Source organism: Colias croceus, chromosome 2 (assembly GCF_905220415.1).
Source record: "Colias croceus chromosome 2, ilColCroc2.1".
NCBI lineage: Eukaryota > Metazoa > Arthropoda > Insecta > Lepidoptera > Pieridae > Colias > Colias croceus.
Genome location: NC_059538.1, coordinates 9,069,497 through 9,095,342, shown reverse-complemented (window position 1 = coordinate 9,095,342; position 25,846 = coordinate 9,069,497). Strand labels below are relative to the sequence as shown.

Below are 25,846 nucleotides of genomic sequence, written 5' to 3'. Positions count from 1 at the left end.
AAAGAGTGAGTAGGTACATCCATCCTCACAAACTTTCGCATTTATTATAAGTATTACATTTCCCAACGTGTAGAATCAACAAAGCTAAAAACAGTGTAATATTTATGGCTATTAAAATATTATATACTAGCATTCCGCCCGCGGCTTCGCCCGCGTTTAAAAAAACCCGCATAGTTCCCGTTCCTGTGGGATTTCCGGGATATACATATATGTTTATCCAAGTTACCCTCTATATATGTATACTAAATTTCAATGTAATCTTCAGTAGTATTTGCGTGAAAGAGTGAGTAGGTACATCCATCCTCACAAACTTTCGCATTTATTATAAGTATTACATTTCCCAACGTGTAGAATCAACAAAGCTAAAAACAGTGTAATATTTATGGCTATTAAAATATTATATAATATTAAATAATACATCATTTATTTTGATAAGGGTTAATACCAAGGTACAAATAAAGAGCTTTTTGTAGCGGTGGTATTTTAATTTCTTTTTTTCAATAAAAAAACGCTTATTGTGACATGACTAATAGTTAGAGATATGCTGCCGCTGATTTTTTGTAGACAATGGTGTGTTCTAAAAAAATGTAGTATATCATTTTGTTCTATCATCAACAGTTTTCGCAGCGCACGCGATGTAAGGTAGTTTTTTGATATTTTTTTCACACCTTGGATTACGTTATCGTAATTTTAGTAAGGATGCCTATTTTTTTTGAAAATGAAATATAGCCTATGTCACTCAGAAATGATGTAGCTTTCCAACAGTGAAAGAATTTTTCAAATCTGCCAAGTAGTTTCGGAGCCTATTCAATTCATACAAACAAACAAACAAAAAATCAAACCTTTCCTCTTTATAATATTTGTATAGAATATTAAATAATACATCATTTATATAAATTTATAAATTTATAAAGAATAGAAAAAATTCGATCACGAGGCGGGACTCGAACCCGCATCCTTCGCGCCATTCCGGGGCGGATGCCTAACCAACTCAGCCACTCGTGACCCGCCCGAGTAATCGAATTTATTCTATCCTTTCAGTTTTATGTGTCTTAAGGGACACACCGCGCGCCATCTATTGAGATGATTTAACAACCATCTCAACCAATATGAAGCACTTTTCAGTGAATACAATATTGTAACGATGGAACACGACCTTTTCTTGAATTTATATTTTTTGGTTTTTATGGCATTCAAATGCTTTATAAATATAAATTTATAAAGAATAGAAAAAATTCGATCACGAGGCGGGACTCGAACCCGCATCCTTCGCGCCATGCCATTCATTAATACATCATTTATTTTGATAAGGGTTAATACCAAGGTACAAATAAAGAGCTTTTTGTAGCGGTGGTATTTTAATTTCTTTTTTTCAATAAAAAAACGCTTATTGTGACATGACTGTAATAGTTAGAGATATGCTGCCGCTGATTTTTTGTAGACAATGGTGTGTTCTAAAAAAATGTAGTATATCATTTTGTTCTATCATCAACAGTTTTCGCAGCGCACGCGATGTAAGGTAGTTTTTTGATATTTTTTTCACACCTTGGATTACGTTATCGTAATTTTAGTAAGGATGCCTATTTTTTTTGAAAATGAAATATAGCCTATGTCACTCAGAAATGATGTAGCTTTCCAACAGTGAAAGAATTTTTCAAATCTGCCAAGTAGTTTCGGAGCCTATTCAATTCATACAAACAAACAAACAAAAAATCAAACCTTTCCTCTTTATAATATTTGTATAGATTAGACTCTAAAACGCAGCATGAAATAGAAGGTGTATTTGTTTAATATCATTTATTTATTACAATTTTTACTTATTTTTTTGTTTTAGTTTTTGATTAATTAAAATAGACATGAAAATAGAGAAAAATCATCAAAACTTATGAAATAGTACAAGAAAATATATTTTATAAGCTTCTCTTCTATAGTTATTTTAGGGACAATCGTTTCTTAAGGACCATCAGCAATCTGCCATCAGTTGACGATCCCATGTACCCTGATACCTTTATTCCATAATTTTTAGTTATTTTTGGATGCGTTCTGCCTGTTTCTTAAAGAAATTTCCCAGATTTACTGGAAATATATCCAGGAGACTGTGGGGAAAGTATACCTTGATGTTCGTATCTTCGCTCATAAAATATTGAGTTTTTCAACACCTGTTGCGCAATTTCTATATAATTTGGTACTTTAAATTTACCTTAAATTTACCAATACTATGCCTCTCCATAGTTCACATTCAATTAATTTTGTTAATTTTTCATCTTTTATCAATTTTCGACACGTCCGACCTGTGGGGCCGTAGGGTACCTACCTATTCTTCTTATACTTCTAGATTCCCTCAAAGGCCTAAATTCCCATTTTTATTAATTATTCCCAATGCTTTTGCTTTGTTTGATCCCATTAATAAAAACATCAAGGGAATTTGGTGTATCCACTTTGACCATCGTGCTACTCGGTTTTTTCAACTCAATACAAACCGAACAATTGTTGTGCATTAAAATGATTTTTTTAGAGAAACTATTAATTATTCTCATATTCTATAGTCAGTTTTATAGAATAGGGCATTGAGTCTGAGCGAAGAATGTGCAGAAAACGTAATTCACCAAAAAATAAGCACTTGTTAGCAACCCGTACTCTAAAGAGCCGTAAGAAAATTAAACATAATATGAACCCACATTAAAAAAAAACTAGAGCCAATTGAATAATTTTAAGGACTACATTCGCAAACTGGGTAGTTGAATTATATTAATCCGTAGAAATATCCAGGGCAACAACAAAAAAATTTTTTTTTGTTGAGCTGTGTAATCAAAGATTATTATTTAGTTATTAATTACATACTTACAGATATAAAAAAATGCAGGATACATATTTATTGTACGGGCTAGCCGTACATCCCGACTCAGCGCTTTACACGATCCTATTTCATTACGGTGACAAGAACATCTTCGCCGTCTGCGCTCGCGGCTCGAGCGCTCGGGGTGTGTGCGCTATATCAACTATCAATTAATATCATCAACTATAAAATATCATCATATCATATCATTATTAGTTAATATTAATCTATCTATACATATAATAAATCTGTAGAAGGGTCAATTCTGTACATTGAAAATATTGAAAAAATAAATACCAGGGGGTGTTACTGGATCGATACCAAACCCAAATATGTGTTTAAAAAAATTTTTGTCCGTCTGTCTGTCTGTCTGTCTGTCTGTCTGTCTGTCTGTATGTGAAGACATCACGTGAAAACTAACGGTTCGATTTCGATGAAACTTGGTATAATAGGCATGACGACAGTATCCATAAATGATCATATTAGTGTTTTCAAGGGAAAATGTATACTAAATAAATTAAATATAGTGACTTAAAAATCTAAAAAACATTAAGATTAATGAGATTATCAATAAAATAAAACATTAAAATTCTGCAGTTGGCCATTTTGACTAAAACACGCGTGACGTCACGTTTAAATAAACAACTCACGTCAGATGTATTTTGTTGTTATGAATATGTTGAGAATACGCATTTTTATTTATTTTCTTTTGTTTCACGTATGCTTTATCGACTCAGAACAGAAATATAATTGCGAATTCACAATACGTGGTTTCGGGGTTCTCCGCGCCCACTTTATACAATCATTTCTTATTATTTTCTCGCTTGAAATAATTACTAACACATTTTTGAGCATTATTTTTATGTGGATTCACACTGCAATACTGCACACCACTTATAAACTTTGAAATTCGTTTCTATAACACATATTAAATAAATATTTATTTAATTTTCTTCGCAATGCGTACAAATAATTACGTATTTACTAAAGAGTGACGTCACACCTACGCCATGACACCTGCGAGCTGTTTTGGCACAGTTTATAAATATTTTTTGAAAAATGGCTTTTATCTTCGTTAAATTTAAGTATATTACCGAAATATGGGGTTTTTCTTGTATAGTAAACGTATACACACATTATGGAAGAGGATTTCAAAATCTTTCGTCATGCCTATTATACCTTATTATCCTGGGCGTAAAATAGGATACTTTTTATCCTGGAAAAATACGTAGAAAAAAAATAAACTTAAATTTTCAGTTTTATCCATAGACGTTGTTCTGTACCGCAGTGGATTCAGCGCCGTAACCTGTAGCTCCGAAAGTCGGATTTGGCTTGAACCGTTTGCGTCACACGAGAGCCGCACGATGCCACGCCTGCCACGACCGCGACTCCTATATAAGGACTGCGATCCGCGCCGCGCGATGCCCCGTCCGATTAGGGCCCTTCTGGCCTCCTCCACTCAAGCGACAGCCCAAGCCGAGGTTCGAGATCCCCGTCAAGGGGGGACGCCCTTGTGCATGTCGCTACCAGGGTGAACCTTCAGTTCACCCCCGCGTCCGCGTTAAAATGTAGAAGCCCTTCTGGCTAACATTGAGAAACACCTTACAAAACAAAAAAAAAAAATTAATCTTTTCAGTTTTATCAATAGACGTTGTTCTGTAGAACCGCGAACACACGTTGCGTATTATTATAGGCCTAGCCGTATTTGGGTCCAATATATATATTTATAAGATATCATTGTCAGAGTTACTCAAAATGAAGAAATAAACCATCCACGCGAAGACCGACATACGCGCGGACGGAGTCGCGGGCGGAAGCTAGTTTATAATATAAGTATGGATTATTAATTCATACTTATTTTATTAATGCTTCATTCTAAGTATGTACACCGCCTACTTGTATTCGTAATTTATTATTGTTTTCCTTGGTTGGGTTACCTGGAAGAGATGGCTCTGTAGCCATAAGCGAATAATTATATTATAATGTATTATATAATATATTCTAATATGATACCCGAGAAAGGACATAGGCTACTTTTTACACCGGGAAATAGGATAGGTTTATCCCGGCAATCCCACGGGAACGGGAACTATGCGGGTTTTTCTTTGACTGCGAGGGGCGAAGCTGCGGGTGGAGAGCTAGTCATTTATAAAATTAATTATGTATATGGCGAATGACTGACAAGTTCACCGACAAATCCGCGCGCGCACACACACGTACGGATTTGTCCGGCGTGGCTCGGGTGCGGTGCGGCGCTCGCGTCTCCAGACCGCGAGCCGCGCACAACTAAACATACACACGCAGATTTGTCCGCGGACTTGTCGCCAGCTACAAATCCAGCGGATGGGTGCGCCTGTGAATGGTACCCATTATACTCGGCGCGGCGAATGATGATCCCTATGACAGTTCGTCTTAGTGATTGCTCGTATGATGGGTCGTGTCGATACCTTACTATTTTATAGGCAAAGGCGTGTTTTGCATTCAGCCACATCGGTAAACATGTTTTTACAAATATGTATTATAAAATTAATTTGAACTATAACTTTTGACGTCTATTATGTTGTTGTTGTATTAATTTAAGTTTTTTAGCATAGATTAAGTAGGTAAGTAAAACAATAACACATAAAAATGCGCCTCATAGGCCCTACTCACGGTTCAACACAACCCACAATCTGCTGACACAATTTGTTGAAGTCGCGATTGAGCGTTCTCTACTCACGATTCATCCAACCCTCAATCTGCTGATACAATTTCATTCCGCGATTGCTTGCCACAACGTGTGCACGTCACGTTGATGCCTGGCCTGATGCTAAACCTCAACGCAATAATACGCATTATTAATGGATATACTAATTTATGAAATATAAGATAATTATCTTTGTACAGCTTGTATTTTTTCCAATTTTATTGATAGATTTCAAGGGCTATAAACTATAAACGGCTATAAAATATAAACATCTTCCTCAAATATGTAAAAATGTCTTTCCCGCGTTTATCTCAAAACCGCCATTTTGCGATTACTGCGCAGCGCGATTGAGCCGAGATTGGAGCAATCACAATACTCACGTTTCAACACGCACACAATCTGCTGAGACAATTTGTCGGGTTGCTTCCGCGCCGATCCAATACACAACATGTTGGGTTACGCCCCCAACGTGCCCTCAACTATACTATTCACGATACAATCTGTCAGCTCACTGCATATTGTGTCAACAGATTGTTACTGAAATTGAATCGTGAGTAGGCTACTTTATCATTTTCACGTAATTTTTAACCCGTTTTACACAGCTTATATTATATTTTTATCATGAAAATGGAAGCCACCATTTAATTTGTCTAAAAAACATTAGCATAGGTAAGTAAATTAACCCGAACGGTACCTAATTAATTTATTAATTATGCTGCGATCTTCTGTTCCATCCAATAGTGAATGAACTAAAGCTAAAGCATGGAAAAAATTTGAACTCGTTTCCATTATCGAAATTGGTTTATCGATACTTCCGCACTAGTCGATAAATGCCAACGATGTAAGTTTTGTAGGAAGTAAACGCAAAGTCAGATTGATATAATTTCTCGTAATTATGTTAAGAATTGTTATTATTCCAACGGAATATCATTGTTATGGCATAAAGCTACGTAAAAATTAATAAATGCCATTTTTAGACGCCTCCAATACGTTTCTAATTTAATGGTGACGCTATTACAAGTTTGTCTCTTGAGAGTAACTGTCAGTGTCATAGGAATCATATATCAATCATCATCATTTTTATTTTTCTTTTTATTGTCATGTAAAGTTGGCTATTAATTCTCTTTTTTTCTATTTTTGTCTTCTTTTCTGTATTTCTAAGGCTGTGTAATTCTTTCTTCATGTTAATTATTTCGTCTGTCATTACAGTTTCTATTCTTCTTTCGCACATTCGTGTATTTGGTTCAAGTGATTTTTTTTATTTATTTCATTTATTAAGGTGTTGTAAAAGTCTTGGACACTATTATTATGTTTCTCATTTCCATAATACTCGGGTACCACCAGAAGGACGGTAACCGGATCTTTGGAAGGCTTACGTGGGGACACGGATCCAACACGCAGAGGCCCTTTCGAGAATTTAAATGTGTTGTGGGACACCAGCCGCAGCCTGCCCATGACTGCACTATAGAGATACAGCAGGCAGTCCGCGGCCGATGTAGGACTATTGCAGGGTATGGAAATTTAATAATTGGGCTATGGATTGGGATGCTAAATGGACTGGTGTTGGGGACTATGGGAAACTATGGCACCTGCCTTTCTACTAAAACAAAGTAAAAATATGTTGGCAGGTGGTGACTCGCCCTCTCACTGTATGGGCCCCCGAAATAAGTCGCTTCAATAGTGCGACAAGGGGGCAACATATTGTGAGCAGCTAAGGGTGGAGAGGCGTCCCTGGACTTTAAACTATGATCACGCGCTCCCTGAGGGTCCAGCATCACGTGCCCACTCGCCACTTACGATTCGCATCCACCCTTCGAGCTAAAAGCTCTCGCGACTCCACTCTGGCCGGCCGGTTAAGGCAAGCCAGAGGTGGGGGTCCTGTCCTCGTCAGGCTTCACTCCGACCGGCCGGTGAAGGCAAGCCGGAGATGAAGACAGGGGCCTCCCCCGGGAGCACTCGGTTCCCGCGGGGTCGCTACTCCCCGACACCCCGCCACAAGGTGTCCTGCGGGTTGACTGATTGCACGGGTGGAATATCTATTGTCACGTAGACAACAGATATTCCAACCGTGGGCGATGGGGTCGTCACATGACACATCCCTACGCCCTTCTAATATTATTATTATTAGTGAAATTGACTGATAAAATATTGTTTTTATTTGAAGTTGAGCTTTGAAGAACTCGTGTTATTGAAACGAGCTCGGCTCAATTTTTTTCTTCTGCCAAGATCAAGTGTTATTCTTATGATTCGGTGGTCACTTGGGTGTATAAAATTACTAAGCACGTTGTACTTTTCTATAATTCCAGGACAGTTAGTAGCTATATAGTCAATTTCATTTTTCGTTCTTCCATTTGGGGCGAGAAGCTTCTTAGGAAGATCTTTGGTCCTATCAGACAAGAGGATGGAAGTTGGAGAATCCGGAAGAATGCCGAATTAGAAAAACTCATGGCCGAGCCAAATATAATTGGGGAAATAAAAGCGCATCGCCTGCGTTGGCTTGGTCATGTAGAGCGAATGGGTGAGGAGCGAGGTCTGAAGAGAGCATACTTGGGCCTTCCCTCGGGCCGTCGGCCGGTGGGTCGACCCAAGTATCGCTGGCGCGATCAAGTGGAGAGGGACCTGAGTGCGCTTCAAGCCAGTGACAATTGGCAAGTGACCGCTCAGGACCGGGGAAGGTGGAGAGTTCTCGTCTCGGAGGCCAAGACCCACTTCGGGGTTTCAGCGCCACAGGAGTAAGTAAGTAAGTAAGTATCTCTCAGGTTTTTGAAAAAGTGTGTTTACTATTTTCAGTTTATACCTTCCTCAAACAGAAGTTTATGAACATTAGTCCTCTTTTGTTACGCTTGCCATATCCAAAGCTGCCCATCACAAGATGTTCGTATGAATACGTCTGACCAATCTTAGCGTTCATATCTCCGACTAAAATTATGTTATTGGAACATTTCTCCATAGCTTTTTCCAGGTCATGGTAGAAGTTTTTTAATTCAGTCTCGCTGCAGCTTACAGTCGGCGCGTAGACTTGTATAAGAGAGAAGGAAGTGTGGTATATATCTACATGTAGAATTGCAACTCTGTCTGATATTGGTTGGAACTCTTGAACCTTTGTATTTGAACTTTTTTTGACTAAAAATCCTATTCCTTTCTGTTCTTTAATCATGCCGTAGTAATATAAAACGTAGTTTCTTCTCTGTTCAATTTTTATCCCTTCCCTTCTAACTTCGCAAATTCCGAGTATGTCCCAATTAATAGACGACAGTATCTGAATTATTATTTTGATTGTTTTGTTTATGGAAGAAATTGCTTAATTGACTTTTAATGTCCTGTTACTTTGTTATTTTTAGCCAGATGACCTTTAGATGTTGATGGTTCGGTATTTGTGTTGGAACTACCTATGTTATGTTTTGGATTTGGTGGGGTGATTTCTAGTTCCCGTTTTTTATGTTTGTATTGTTCCATATTTTTATTGAACTGGTACTGTGGGGTCTTATGAGGATGTACTATTAGTTTGTCATGTCGAATATAAGCAATGTTTCCAGAAGTGTGATGTGGGCGTGGTCCACGTGTCACTAGTAAGGTAAGATCACATAACTCGCTCTCAGTTGTGCGCAGAAAAATATTCGAGTCGGTTGTCAGCTGTCAAACCTTTTTTTCCATATTTATTCATTATTTAGGGCGTGTTGTTCGGTATTAGAGTGGAAAATGATAGCAGACGAAAAATAATATCAGCAATCGAGGCATTTCATACCATCGGTAAGTCTTATTTTAAATATATTTTATGTTGTCGTAATTTGTCAAAAATTTATAAAAATATTAATTCAAAATGAACCTTAATCTATAAGAAATTAGTACTAATATAGATTGAACAGCAAACAAGACTTTCTGGAATATTATTGCAATAAACAAACGAATGTCGGATTAGTGATGCATGTGGCGCATATCGACAGTATCGATAGGTACTTTAGAAAAGACAAACATTATAAATATTAAAGTGAAACTTTTATTACATCGTCTCAAACTTTTTGGTCTGTGTAGCGCATGTCGCGTGACGCACGATACGTACGATAATTATCGTACAAATACGATAATTTTTAGTTAAGTGAAAAAAAAGTTTCACTTTTACCGTGGTTTCATAAAACCACACAACATTTTTTTTTTAATTTTATTTTATTTTTCCTTAGCTTTCATTTGTCCTATTTATTTATAGATTTTCGAAAGAGGCTAATTTAAAAGAGAAATGGATAATTAATACAACATGACGAGTTAACTGGATACCGAACAGCACTAAGCAGTCTAACAAAGGCCGCCGATACATCAAACCTACGGCAGTTCTTGGAACTGCCGTTTAAAATAATGCATATTTTCTGTTTGTTTAGTAAATATAGATTTATACTATTCTATTCCGTTTTTTATTTAAATATAATAATATGAAAAGACGTACTTAGTAGTAATAAAGTATAAACATACTCCAAAATGTGACACATTATACTATACTCATATAATAGAAAGAAAAAAAAATGCACAAAAAAATATTTATTTGTGAATTATCGATAACAAGGCTGACATCCCTTAGAGCATAGCATCAGGTTAATATCAAGTTAATGTCATTAATGTAGAGTGACACTTAAGTTTCAACCTTATTTCTATGTGTTGAGGTTCAAAGTTATATCTACCGAAAACTAACGCCCTCTGTTGTGGAGTAGCTGAATGTTTTCGAATTTGGAATTTCTGAGCAAAGAGAAACAAACAGCTAATATACCTAGGGATGTTATACTAAAATAAACCGTAACATCGTGCGTTAGGGTACATATTGAAATGCTGAATTTATAACCTAAGTCAGTTTTTACTCAAATTATGCTGTCCAATCAAAGGCATAGTTTACTTGTAGTGTACTGTATAACTATCTGTTTAAATGTGTGGGTTTGGCGACACTGGTTTTATAATTATGAATTAATCTATTTGTTTTTACTGTTCTGTGAGTGTTTCCCTTCTCTTTTTCTTTTGCTAGCTGTTCTTGTAATTTTTACGCGTGTCTAACACTTGTGGAGGATAGTCCTGTTTAATGTACATTCCGTGGTTTTTTAAATTATGTTTAAGGTACAAGTCCGAGACGGGCCGCAGACCGCAAACTGCAACAGCAAACTGCAAGCGACAGCACTTGTTTCTATGAACATCTATGAAATTGATTCCAAGCGCGGCAACACTGCTGCCTGCAGACGCAACGCGCAGCGTGCGGCCGCGGCGCGCAGCGACCGCAGACTGCAGTATGCAAATGCCAATTATTGCCATGGCAACTATTTGTTTATTTATATTTTAATTGGTGAATTCTTATGACTTTTACGTTCTGTGCATTGTGCAGCCACGGCATGCAGCCGCAGTTGGAATAGCGACCGCAGGCAGCATTGCGGTAACCGCAGCCGGTAGCCACAGTGTCGCCTGCGGTTGCGGTCTGCGGCCCGTCTCGGACTTTTAACCCTTAGCTGGTATCGCCTTTTTTGGCAACACTACCGGTATCGTGGGTCAAATTCAACCCATACCAAAAAATCTGTTGTAGAACGTAGATTTTTTATTATTTGTATAAAATATGGTTAGATAAGAAATAAAAAAATATTTTTTTACAAAATTAACTTTATTTGATTTTAGAATATATAAAAAATATCATGTTTTACACGGATTTGTAATTAACCTTATTTTATGGCACTTTTTGGTTAGTGTGAACTTAAAACATAAAAAAAAATAGAAATGTTAGAAAAACTTTAACTAAAATATATTAATGGCACTTCTCATATCTTTATTATAACAAAAAAATAAATTGCTTCTGAAATCAGCATAAAATAAAAAAAATGACAACCAAAACCAAAATGACTTCTACCATCAAATATCATCCTCATCTTCTTCACTCTCATCTCTCGTATTTTCGTTCCACGTATATTTTCTATTATTCTCGTATCTCCTCTTCGTTTTCACTGTCGTCAGAACTTACTCCAAATACACTGTCTTCTGAGCAACTAACAGATTAGGGATTGTCTCGATCGCTGATGATTTCGTCGTCACAAAGTTGGTTTACATTTGGTATTCTTTCACTTTCAATTCCAAATCATCACTTAAGTCGTCCATCAACTCCTCGATTTGTCTGTCGTTCAAAAAGCCCTCCAATGTAGTACAAATAAACAATAAAACAAAAAAGTAAGTAATTACACTCAGTGAAAAAAGTTACTTATTTGGTGTCGTGGGTCGACCGTGACCCAGAAAGCTACATACCTCCGCTCCTAAGATAGTCACGGTGCTGCACATCCACCTCCCGCTGCAGCTAGCGACGCACTGAGAATACTTAGAAGCGCATAGTCGTTGCATAAATATTTAAAGAATTATAACCGAAAATGTGCGCTTCTGGGTCAAATTTGACCCACAATACCTGCTAAGGGTTAAGACTGCGAGCTTTTTGCCAAAGGTTGTAAATGAAACTATTATTGGTCTTTTTTTATTTTCTTTTTTACTTCCCATACGTCTAACCATTTCTAGATCTCTGTTTTCGTAATTCAGTGACAAATCTTTGTTGATTATTTTTAAAATAGAATTTTCCAAATCTTCTTTAGATTTTTCTGGTTCCTCCACGCCAATATTAAGTTTCTGTATCTTACATGCTTCCCTAATACCAGTAATCTTCTATCTGATTCTGTGTTGTACAATTTAATGTCCTCTATTTCCTTTTTTATAAGGTCAAACTTTTTATCCATATTAGTGTCATTTAGTGTTCATGTTTTCTGTAACTCTTGTTTCGAATAACTTTAGAGATTCGTTTGAATCTTTTCTTATATTAGCTCTCAATTGAATTAATAATTTTTGTATATATCAGACATTTTTAGACAATTATTTTACAATTTTAATATTTTTATGTTGAACACTAATGAAATTTTTATATCTGCGCCCTCTCGTGTACGTATCGTAAACTAGTTGAAGAGGTTATTCGTTTCGCTCAATAATTACTTTCAAAAACACTGTATTTTTGTGTTAAGTGGTTATGTGTCCATTATTATAAATATACTGTAAATGCTCCTGGATTGTTTGGATTTTTTTGTTTTTCACTTTATTGAGGTATGTCCGTAAATTGTTCAACTTTAACACTGTTCACTTTGTCCCAACTAGACTGTATGATAGTTTATCTCACTGGGTTTAAGAGTATAGTTAGCACAAACGATATACACACTAATTGGATAAGTATAGATTAATTGAGTCCTGGTTTTAGCACTGTTTTACTATAAAATTAATTAATTAACATTTAATAACGCCAATCAGATGTTTACGTGACGATAGCGCCACCTACCCTACTACTACTAAAAATGTAAGTTTACTTACTTATTTTTTTTAAGTGAAACTTCTTTTAAGTAGGACTTCCGACCACCGCGGCTCCGGCGTCACTAAACGCAGCGACAGTGACGCGACGACAGAGCGATAGTATTATACAGTACGGAAATGTATGATGGAACGTTCGAGCGCAGCGCCACTGTCGCAGCGACATACAGTGACGCGCGGCCGTAGCGGCATGCTCGCGCAAGCACTGTCGCGTGGCAGGCTGCGAACACTTTTTTTTTTTATAGTGGGGAAATCTTCCAAAGATACCCACTGCCCCCGGGGAAGGAGCCGTGGGTTATGTCGGATTCCTACCGACTAAAACCCCACTGTGTTCCGTCGAGCCGCTTTTGATGGGGCCGCGGGTATTGGTTGGAATTCTTCCGCGACCAGGCTGCGAAACCTGCGAAAGCACGTTGTTTTTAGGTTATTATCGAGTTATTTTCGAGAGAATATCTAAAAAAATGGACGTTAGTAAGGTTTTTCTTCTGGTCCAATAAAGTTTCTTGATATTTTTGGTGCAAGGTCTTCATATACCATTGATAAAATAAAATTAAACTGATTTTTATTAAACCGACAAAAACTCCTAAATTTTTCGTCGTTCTCATTTAAGTGCTTATTTATCAAGATGTTATAAGTGCCCTTATCCTTTCGACTTTTGAAAATTGGGTCTGCTGGGCTTCGCTCCATACTATAGTAGTAACGAAGCAAAAGATCATCATCCTCTTCTTCTTCTAATAATATTTTTTAAATTGATCGGTTCATTCCTACTGTACCGCACAACCGTCAGGTATGAACTAATAACTGTGAACGCTGCTGCTTGGAAGCCAATCTGCGTCTAAGCCGCTGCGACAGTGACGCAGCGGCTTAAGCTTTGGTCTGGTGATCATGACGCACAACGCTGTGGTATGCGCCCCAACGCAGCGTCGCGACGCAGAATTTACCGTCCCTGCCGCCTGCGGAGAGGTGGTCAGTTGATTTTGCCGCAGCTACCAAGGTAGACGTGAACATGAACAATTTTTCTGTAATTTGTGGTTTGCTTGAAGAGGAGAATGTAGAAGAATTTTAACTGCTTCTGAATAGAAAAGGAAACTCTCCGAGGAAAAAGGTTTTAGATTGTCTTCGAAATTCTATTAAATTGTCTTTGAAAAAATTAATATTGTCAATTTGTCACCCGTGACGCAAACCCGCACACCGCAGCGTTGAATCGAGAATGACGCTGCGCTGTGCGGGAGTACACCTACCCACTTCACCGCGCTTGCCCTTCGCCGCTGACGCATACTGCGACGGAACAAGAGTTAAGTACATTTACGCTTACTACATAGTTAAGTAATGAGCGTTAATGATAAACGAGTTATAAGTATATTTAAATCAAGGTAGGTACCCAAACAAGGATAAATTGTATATAATAGGTCATTTTAATCATTCATTTGTGAGAGTTTAATTATATTATGCCAGTCTTATTATGATGTAAAACTTGCTATAAGCTGTGCTATAAGTTCAAATGTTATTTTGTTTTCAATTTTCTACTGATTAGGATTACCCGTGATCAATAATTATTTATTACGCTACTGACTACATAAAAATATCTAGTCCTGTTTTTCGTAAGTACCTATTGCATTATGCATACAGGTAGTGATATTACTTAAGTATATTGATTTGATTTTAATTTATTTGTAGTTAAGAAGTACATTAAAAATTGTAACCAAAATACTAAGTAAGTCCCTAATCTTTTGTAAATAAGTAGGTATCTATTCGATAAATATAATATAATATCAGACAAGGTTAAATTTATCATTACCTAGGTATACGTAAAATTATAAAAACAAGGTATTTTTCTTATTTTGTTTAGCGAGATTGTAGTTATCGTGAAGGTTACAAAAACTCATCAAAAACTATACATATTAAAATTATACGGTTACGTTTTTGCTTAGATAATATGTGTATAGAATTATATTTAATGTGGGGACCGGACGGTCGTTGTTGCCAACGCACAATCGTACAGCCTTTACATATATAACTGTGTAAGTGTATCGTATCATTGGTTTATATAAAGTTAGTACTCAGTAGATCGGTCAGTGTAAACGTTAAACATCTCCTTTTTATAGACAAGATGGATTATTTAAGTGGTTGGTGCAAAAGCAAGAGGAGACTAGATGGATACACAGTTATTATCACAGGATGTAATACGGGAATTGGAAAGGAAACCACCCTGGATCTATATAAAAGGGGTAATTATAAGTGCTTTTAATTTTTATTAATTCAATTTTCAAATTTCCCGCGATTGATTATTTGCTAATAATTATTTGGTACCTACCTATTACGAAAGTGAATATAAGTAGAAAGATACCTATATAAAGTAGGTTAATTTTGAAGAAATTAAAATATACCTACCTATTTAAAGAATAAGAAACCCTTAGAAGAAACCAATAAAAATTTATAGATGTCTTATTTTTATACAAAAGTGTCATCTAAATCGTATCTATATTAGATTTATTTATATTGCGTTAGCTGATATCATTTTTGAATGATAACATTATAACTATACTGTATACATACCAATAGGTAGGACCTAGGTAAATTTTTGTATCGGCCGATATTCTAATTTATTCAAAAAGATTATTATTTATATTTGAACTTATATGTAATATAAATTCGTGTCAAAAACTCAGTTATAATACGAACATAATATATTTTATGATATTTTTATGTAGATAGGTAGGTAGGTAGTAGGTACCCTTAATTACTCGAGAATCGTGATACAGTAGGTACTAAAAATGTACCTATTAAAAAAACGTTGGCCGAGAGCTAGTAATTTCAAACACGTTACTAGTAACAAATACTAAGTACCTATGTCTAAAGAGATTTTTTTTGCAGGTGCTAAAATAATAATGGCATGTCGTAACACCGACAAAGCAGAAGAAGCCAAAGCGGATATCATTAAAAAATGCGAGTCTGAGACAGAAACAGGATCCTTGGTTATTGAAAAATTAGATTTATCAAGTCTCAATTCTGTGAGAGAATGCGCTTTTAGGATATTGGCGAAAGAGGACAAAATAAACATTTTAATAAACAATGCTGGTATCATGATGATACCAAAAGGACGGACTGAAGATGGCTTCGAGACACAGATAGGGACTAATCATTTTGGTCATGCTATGTTCACTTTTCTATTATTACCTCGTATTATAAAGAGTGCACCGCGACCGGCGAGAATTGTAAACGTCGCGTCTCTTGCGCATTTTGGTACGCAATTACGTTTCTAAATATTCTGCTGTTTGCGTTTAGATTTTTTATATTTTTTATTTATATCATGTAGGCAATTTTTTCTAAAAAATTACAGATATTCATCGAAATAAATATCTCTTGGCGCACGTATTTTTGTTACGCACGTTATGTTTATGAATTTTTGTCGAGTAAGCAGTATATTTGCCTAGAAATAGAAAAGGTCTTGGGTTCCAATTTCGGATTGAGATCAAAAATAATAATGATACTTAGATGCCTTTTCTTCTGATTTTTAAGAATTTTACATAGATAATAGGTATTTTGGGTTATAAATTGTTTAAGTAATTACATCCTACTTTCTTCCAGTTTCAAACGTAAACGTTAATGATATTAATTTGGACCAAACTTGGTATGGATCAGTTAAGGCCTACGGTAGAAGCAAATCAGCTAATATTTTATTTGCAAGAGCGATTCACCTTAAATTAAGGGTAAGTAAAAATTTTGTCTGTGTCTCTGTGCCTATATAGACCAAGGTCGATAATTTTTGAAACAAAAAAAATAGTAGTAGGATGAAACCCATTAGAAAAGGAGGGGAATATGATAAAAATTAAAGGAAAAATTAATTACAGACAATCTGAGTTAGGGAAGTGGGAGGGGCACACTGTTTGCATGCATTTTCTGAGTAAATTTACAATGGTAATTTATATTATATTTTACATCATCAGAAAGTAGATATTTCAACGAACAAAAAGCCGAATTTTCGATTGAAAATTAGGTTGTTTTTTTGGTATTAAGTTGAAATAAGGCGAAAAAATAAATATTTTCAATCAAATAAATTACAGTGTATTTGGGACATAATAAGGTAAGTTTTCACCAAATATTGTAGAAAAAAATTTTTTTTTTTGAAAAAGATATAAATAAAAAACCAAAAACTTGGTTTTTTAATGTTTCACCTAAATTTTGAGGTTATGTGAAAAAATTGCAAATAAAAAAGTTGTAGAACTTTTTATTACCTACAACTTTGCCATTGAACTTTTTTCCATAGGACTTGTAGTTTTGTCGGAAATCAAGAGAAACCATTTTTTAGCCCTAGAAGCTCCCTCCTCCCTCTTCCCGAACTCGGTTTGTCTGTAATTTATTTTTCCTTTAATTTTTATCACATTCTCCTCCTTTTCTAATGGGTTTCATCCTATTACTATTTTTTTAGGTTTTTATGCGTGTCAAGCCGAAGTATTTTTATTTTTTAATACAATAATCGTTTTACTGCACTGTGGTCTGTGGGGTTTTGTCCTGGCGATGAAGTTAGTTAATCATTTTTTTTAGGAACGTAATATTAATGATGTGAACACATATAGCTTGCACCCAGGTGTTGTCCGCACTGAACTAGGCAGAAATTTTTTTAGGGGGTTAATTTTTGGTGCGACTTGGGTGTTTAATAATATTATAAGCGTATTCATAAAGTCACCTCAATGTGGCGCACAGACTACTATTTATTGTGCTATCGATGAGGAATGCGCAAACGAAAGTGGACTTTATTACAGGTAAGCTACATAATATTGTCGTATATATTTATTCTAATATTCGTCTAATAACATCGTACGTAATACATAGAGTAAAGCTGAAAGCTTTTGTTTCAACAGGAACTTACTATTACGAATTACGCTACATTTTATTACGTTTTTTATACTGGATCAGCCCTGGCGGAGCCGGGATGAGTGGCTAGTCGAATAAAAAACTATTTAAAGTTATCTTATAAAAAATTGTTTAATAATTACAGTGATTGTTCTAAAGCAAGAAGATCCAGCCAATGTCGGAATGATTCAGAAGCTTTGAAATTATGGGATATGACTATTGAAAAATTAAACCTGCAGAAGTATGACCCTTTGGGAGACGTCGATCCAACTGAAGATATTTTTATTCAAAAAGTTTAGATGTGGCATTTTTCGTTAAAAGATAAATGTGGTGGTGCATAAAATATTTTTTGAAGGTGCATACACATTACACATAAGTACATAATCATTTTGTGAATAATTTGTCCAGACTCCAGACGTATTTAATTATTTCCGTGTATGCCGAAGAATAAATCATACTTTGAATTATCAATAGGTATTACATTTTTTGGTATCCAGTGAAATTAATAATCAAAGATTATCATTAACTTATTAATTATATACTTAGTTAGCTTATACCTAGTTACTTACAGATATAAAAAAATACAGAATATATATTTATACATTAAATATTTAATACATACTAGACTAATATTCTCGTAACTTATATTTACTTCTGAGTACATTTTTGCGAACACTGCTCTTAATTCGAAAGGAACCGTTGGCGGGTTTTTCACAGAAAAACATAGACGGCAATAGACAATTGTTAGTAGACAACAGACCACTGCGACGTACACCCCCACACCGGTCCTCTAATTTTGTGAAATTACCGGGGCATTTGAAGTCCCAATCTACTTGTTTCTCATTCAGTGTTTCACCTGTAATTTTAGTGTGTACATTAATTGGGTACCTACAACAAGTGATAACTGCGTTAAAAACAACCGACTTCAAACTTGCACTTGCAAAATTTACAAATACCTACAGACAAAAATGCTCATAAAATAAAAACTACTGGGCCTATCCGACTAAAATTTTTATGGGACCAATTCGACACCATCCCGCATCGAACAAAAAAATAATCACGTAAATCGATTCAGAAACCTCGGAGTAATCGGTGTACATACATAAAAATAAAAAATAAAAAATATACCGGCCGAATTGATAACCTCCTCCTTTTTTTTGAAGTCGGTTAAAAATTAAGTTGTATGAAATGTCTGTGTGTAAAGGTATTATTACACTTGGTATACCTAAAAGGTAATTTAAATCTACGTTCATTTTATTACACCTTTATTAATTTAATAAAAACCACCAATGAAACATTCGATTATGGTAGTAAATAGTAATTACAAAGATGTTGACTTCTCTAAGTTCAATGTCGAAGGTAAACTTGTTACTTATTAATGTTTAGTCGCTTGTTGAGTATTATTAAATTTTTTGCAAGCATGTTGTTTGAATGCACGCTGTTTGGATTGTTAAGTGATTGATATACTGCAGACTGCTGAATGTTAAATAATAAAACATTAGCTTTTAAATTCAATTCACGTTTGCAGTGTGTTAAAAATATCTACAATTGATTACATGTGTAGACACAGATATAATACCTACCTACAATAAGGGTACTACTTAAATAAATGTTCATTGAAAAATTCAAAATAAAAAATGTAAAAATGTCTAACTTACCTAAAACAGTTCTATAGTGATATCGTTGAAAGAGATCACTAAAACCTAAAAACGCCAGGTCTCCAGGAGTTTTATGCTGGTCGACTTGCTTGAATGTATCTCGGATGTATTCCGCCTCTTCCTTACTATCCAATATTGTCAAGTGACCTCCAGCTGATAAACAGGTGGAATACGCTTCATACCAAGTTTGAGGTTCTATATGCGTAATATAGCATGTATTGTTCGGCCCCAATTTCCAGCCTGTGAATATCCGAAAGATAATGAATTAGAAATTTTAAGTTTTTTTCATCTAAATAAAACCCGTTTATAGTTGCAAGTAGGTAGTATGTAGTAGTAGTTAGGTATATTGTAATTTGTAGATCATCAAGAACATAGTAGGCGCCTAAGTATATCGAAATTCGAGAATGCATTAGTTAATTGGTTTAAGCGGAAATCTGTTTTGATTAAGATGATTATCTAAGATTATCCATACTTATTATTAATATTATATTAATATTATAAATGCGAAAGTAACTCTGTCTGTCTGTCTGTTACTCAATCTTAGCTACTGAACAAATTTATACATGATATTTAGTATAGAGATATTTTGACACCCGAGAAAGGACATAAGCTACTTTTTACAACGGGGCATAGGATAGGTTTTATCCAGGAAAATGGAAATCCTACCGGAACGGGAACTATACGGGTTTTCCTTTGACTGCGCGGGCGAAGCCGCGGGTGGGAAGCTAGTAGGTATTATTATAACTATTGCAGCCTTCCTATTTTTAGACATCTATCTTCTATTTAGTTTTTGCATATAAATTAGGTATGACTGTGATACAGAACTCGTTTTAAAATTAGTTTTATTATAATCGTATTGAGTCTGGTCGCAGTTCTGTGTAACGTTTTTATATAAATCACAAATCACTGTTATCTAATTTAATCGTTATCTTTTATTTATTTTAATAGAACGAACTCACGGGAGTCATAAGTATCGCATTCTTGATAATATGTAACATTGGCAGCTCGAATTTTACAAGCAAATGGCAGATGATCGGAACAGGGATGGACGAACAGTCTTCCGTTGCGACGCATTGCCACGCATCGGCCTCCGTTGTAGACTGGCTGCTTTAGTTCCCATAAAAGATCCAAGATTGTGTCTTGTAGACTACTTCCTGTGTAATACATTGATTATTAAAGGACTTTGCCATTATTATCTTCAATTTTAAATCGTTAATCACGATAAATGCCGAAATATAAAATCTCACTTTGAGCCACATTTTAGGTACTTAAAAATTATAAAACTTGGCTAAGCGATGCAATGTAGATAGGTACATATGAAACGCTTTTAAATATGCAGGGCAAGCATTCAATGCAGTTCTATACTTGACATACTAATACATTCAAGCATAAATGCATTCTAGCGGATATTTTTAATGGTCCTCATAAAATACTAGTACTTGTACTAGTTTAAGTTCTATTGTACCTACTTTTGTTATGTTGGCAGCACAATAAAGTGTTTAAAATAAAATAAAATAAAATAACGTGATGGATAAAATAGGGCCTTTTGAGGCGCAGTAAATAATATATTATATAATATTTACTTAGGTAATATTACAAAATGTAAATGCGAATGTTTGTTTGTCTCTTTTTCATGTCGCAAAAACTGTTATGCTCAATTACCTGTAATTGTAACGAAAGATCTCTCAGAATATAAATCATGCATGCCGACGTATACTCCTTCATATCTAGTTAGTATTGGAGCTATGAGAAGGGGAATACTGTCCGCTTCATCGAGCGAATCCGGCACGATTAATTGTGACCCTTCCGCCTCGCAACGTATTCTAGCCTGGTACCAGTCCACGGCTTCAGTGTGCAACTTGTAAAACGCATCAAATGCTTTCTCGTACCTGTAGTCGTCGCGAAATTTTGGCCTCTGTGACTCTGTTCGGAATACCCATACTAATATTAATAACCAAATGGTTCTACGGGCGAAACAGTTAATAAAATCGAGTTGCTAAAATTGTATAGCAGGCGCTATCAATTACTTCTCTGCGAGATGTGTACGGTTTGTTATTGATTTTTAAATCACATTCTATTCACTTCAGTCGTCTGGCCTCAAATTTTTAACCTATGTTTCTCTTATTAGCTTCAACTATTAGTGCAAGAAACGGTGTAAATAAAATAAATTAATGAGTTTATTTTATTTGTTGTTGCGTGTTTAAATTACCTATAAGTATCTGGTATATTATTATCAGTAGATTTTTCTGTCATACTTACGGCTGCAAATAACAATTATACAAATACAAAATGCGTGCAATCTCAAAGATAAAGAAATTATTTTCATTATAATACATAATTTGATATATTTTTATTCATAAATCACAACACACAATCACATACATTTTATAAGCTTATCAGTAGTAATGGAATTTTTCTCAGTCACCATAAAATTATTGTGGATTTTAACGATATAATGACGTAAACATAAATTCGAATTAAAACACGTACTTGATTATGAGTAGACTTTATTTTCATTATCAATCTAATATTGTACACTGGCGCAATATATATTTCTATTTTCTATAGTACACTGAAAATTATTTCTGTTTTCTGTATTTTGATTACACTGCTGTCTTTTCGTGGCTGTCGCGATTTAGGTAAATTAAACTTAACAACAATTAAGATCTGATAATATAACATAATAAATAGTGATCTATGTGACATTTATCACAATTCTTAGGTACATACTTGTTTTGTCAGGATAAATGCTTTTTATCATGATAAAACTTTGCATAGCAAATCATGAATAATACTCAATTCATATAACTTATGTACACACAATCAACCATTAAAATAACATTAATAACAAATAAATCATAACATAAAATGACTAGGAATATAAAATTTTCCTAAATACTTCGTACGAGGCATTTATAATGCCCCAGCTGAGAAATGCACGGGTTATATTAAGCAGGGCTCCATGGTAAAAATTTCCAAACTTGGACCCTCTCTTGCGTAATATATAATTAAACTCATATATGATAGTTCTGTGGGGTCCACCAAGTTCACATTGCATTCCTATTTTAATTACATTTAATGGGTAAAATAAAGTACTTAAAAATGCCCCTATTGAAGCTCCTGCAATAAAATTCTGTAGACTGTCATAGAAAATACTTTCTTGTTTCGGCATTCTTATTTTAATTTCATCCCTTATAATAAAGAATAACGCATTGGATGGACCATTCCTTAGTAATATAGGAGTGAGTCCTCTATAAAATTCTTTTATACCATGAAAGTTTGAAATATGGCTAGCAGCATGAGCAGTATTCTTAAATTGACTATGGTATTTTGGATGTATAAGCAGTGTTTGGAGCCTTTCAAAAGGCATAAGTGTTGCTTCAAAACATCCTGCAACAACACCAGCAATCGTTTTTGAGAGGTATGGATTAATTTGTTTATCCAAAAGAGGTTCTAAGCACTCATCATAGACACCGAACATTAAAGACATAGATAAAGACCTCTGTAGCAGTGGTGGCAACATCCCTCTGTAAAGATAGCCCAAGCCTTCCTTTTGGAGTTGATTTAATGCAAATGTTGCTTCTACACCATGCATCATCTGTATCAAAAAAAGTTTTATGATAAATACTTATACCATAATATTTCTTTTGTAATTTTTTTCTATCTTTATTACACTTATAAAAATAAAAAGACAAGTTTACAATTTATTTAATAACTGGCTATTGAATTGATATGTTCAATAGTGTTTAAATAACACTTATGATGTTAAAGTTTAAACAATAATTATTGATAAACACATAGCTATGAGATTTTATATCAAATTTCTTGGATTTATGTATCACATACAAAGTTAATACCTGTCTAAATATGAGCTTGTTTAAGGGATAACTGATGAGTATATTACAGAAGGCCGAACCACCACCACACACAAACTCTTTCCAGTGTTGAGAAAGGGTCTGTTTTGACATTGTGACTGACATACTGCCCTCTTTGAGACAACTTTGATTTAAAAGCTGCCTTTCAGACATTTCCTGAACCCGGTGCTCACATGGCATTATTTTAATGTATTCGACATCTGGAATTAAAACAAAAATATTTTTTTTATTAAATTTATTTGCTGACCTTCATTTTAAATCTTTATAAAATAGGTACTACAATCAGAGGTTAGTAAGTCATATAAGTTACCTGTTTTATGACGAATATGAATATTATTAGTTACGTATTATGCGAAAATTGCTAATTTTTGTCAATGACATGACGAATGTATAAGGTTGTAACTATTATATCATGATAAAATAACCTGCCATAAATAATTTATCACAATATTAGTATTCAACTAAGAAAAACATGCGGACTAACTTTGTTTGTTACGTCTTTTCAGTTATAATATATTCAATAAATTAACACAGTTTCGCTTTCACTCCAGTCTCCATCACAAGTTCCAAAATATATCTGAATGTCAATTGTCAAAATCAAATTTCAAGCCACTGTCACACTGACATTGTGTTTGCCATCTGTTTGCCATGCTGTTTTTGTACGTTGCACGTTGCGATATCATTAGAGTGTGTTAGAGAAATTTATCATATAATAATTAATAACATTATGTCTTTATAGGACTGTAAAAATAAAATTCTTACTAAATCTTTTATAATTGAGTAATTTTATTTTATTTTATTTTAATAAGGCTCATTAGCAGCTGCAGCTGTACATCTGTATAATGTAAAAAATACACAAAAAATATTGGACATGATCACAGAACAGTACAAACACAATATACAGATACATACAGTAAGGAAACTTCATACAAAATGTTCGAAATGGCTCCCCCCCCATCAAGCGTGTTTACGAGGGTATTGAGGGGGATCGATAGTAGCGGGTGACACATCCACAGATTTTGAATAAACAAAGATACATAGTATAGAAAAAAGTTTAAAGTGATGTCATTTCACATTAAATAAATATCGATTGTTTCAGTTTGTAGCCCTTTCAATAAATATATTTGTAAATACCGTATCTGACTACAAGTTAAAAAGAGACGACTTTTTAATTTCTATAGATATGCCAGTATGAGTTTTAAATTATGTTGACATATTTTCTACCAAAATGATAGCTAAAAATAGTACCTATTAGGAGTCCAGTCTGTTTAAAGATCGCATCTATTTTTTACGCAATCTAGAAGAGCACGAAAATATGTATAAAAAAAGGAAAAAAATCTTGTTTAAATTATTTTATGTGCATAATTACGTAAATATTAGGGAAGAAAAAGATAGATATTATAATTATTATTGTATTTTTATCGATACGTGGCGTCTCCACTTTGTCAAGCACTAAGCCTGTCAAACTATTTTCTTTTTCTTCCTAAAACAAAAAGGTAGAGGTTCTATGCTCGTATAATAATTAATTTTAATTTATTTTTGCATATTTTGTATTTTTTAATTTAATTTAATTTATCGTTTTAAAAATAATTTAGTAGGTATACCTACATACAAGTATTGTAAATTCTGGTTTAAAATAATTATTGAATATATGTATAATACAAATATCAAGCATTATAAATAATTTAGGTACATTAAATCTTAGATTACAAAATAAAGTACAGATGGAGCATGACAACCGCCCGTCGCGCTTGTCAAAGAAAATACGAAATCAAAAGCAAATACAGGTAAATTAGCTTGGAGAAATTTTTGCGTTTGTAGTAGTGTATGGTCAGCAAATAAAATAAAACAACATTTTATTTTTAGTTTTTATTTTATATATATAAGGGATTTTAAATTAAACTATATGTGTTTCTCCTCTGAAAAAGATGAGACTTTATTTTAATATTTGCACATTTAACATACGTATAACTTTTACATTAACAATGTTACTAAAATGAAAAATTTACTAACCTGAAAAAGAAACGACATTTAAAGTATAATTCTTTAGTTTGAGAAGTCAAAGGCTTGCCTCGACCATGTTTTAACACTGGAGCCATTTTGAATTAACAATATAAAGTTATAACACTTACACACAAATTAAACACTTCAACAAATATTATAACAATACAAATAATAACAACAATCAACAAATACAAAATTTAACTATTAAACGTAATACATTATAATTTTTGAATGAAATGTGTGCTTTATGTTCTAACGGTACCAAACGACTGCACGTGGCACCTGCGGACAGCGTAAACTGGTTTATTCTGGTTTTGTGCGTGTTTCCACTTTCCACTATCAAGTGACGATTTATTTATTTGTTTTGTTTCGTAATTATTATGGTCAAATATGAATTATGAATTATTATGAAACAAATTATTATGGACACGATATTTTATTGTTTCACGGTAGTCGCCTTGTCGTTTGCTCAAGGACGTGAAATTGAATGATATTTTTTTTTTATAAAGTCAAAACCATTTTCTTTCAAATAAAAACTTGTTTTTATTGAAAACAAAAGTGTTGCTAGGAATAAGTATAAAAT

General features: G+C 34.3%; 2 protein-coding genes across 2 annotated transcripts; one reads left to right on the top strand and one right to left on the bottom strand.

The window, feature by feature from the left end:
* Nucleotides 1-14,590: 14,590 nt before the first annotated feature.
* On the top strand, nucleotides 14,591-18,614 carry LOC123705735 (retinol dehydrogenase 12-like). Its single transcript, XM_045654720.1, has 5 exons — nucleotides 14,591-15,100; nucleotides 15,747-16,115; nucleotides 16,461-16,582; nucleotides 17,418-17,635; nucleotides 17,872-18,614. The coding sequence occupies exons 1-5, from the start codon at nucleotides 14,983-14,985 to the stop codon at nucleotides 18,023-18,025; spliced, it is 981 nt and encodes a 326-aa protein (XP_045510676.1). The 5' UTR covers nucleotides 14,591-14,982; the 3' UTR covers nucleotides 18,026-18,614.
* On the bottom strand, nucleotides 18,284-23,825 carry LOC123705737. Its single transcript, XM_045654725.1, has 7 exons — nucleotides 23,744-23,825; nucleotides 23,242-23,459; nucleotides 22,325-22,982; nucleotides 21,047-21,307; nucleotides 20,344-20,538; nucleotides 19,385-19,624; nucleotides 18,284-18,582 (listed from the first exon to the last, which is right to left on the bottom strand). Exons 2-7 carry the CDS (start codon nucleotides 23,437-23,439, stop codon nucleotides 18,353-18,355), a joined length of 1,782 nt encoding a protein of 593 aa, XP_045510681.1. The 5' UTR covers nucleotides 23,440-23,459; nucleotides 23,744-23,825; the 3' UTR covers nucleotides 18,284-18,352.
* Between the last annotated feature and the right edge of the window lie 2,021 nt (nucleotides 23,826-25,846).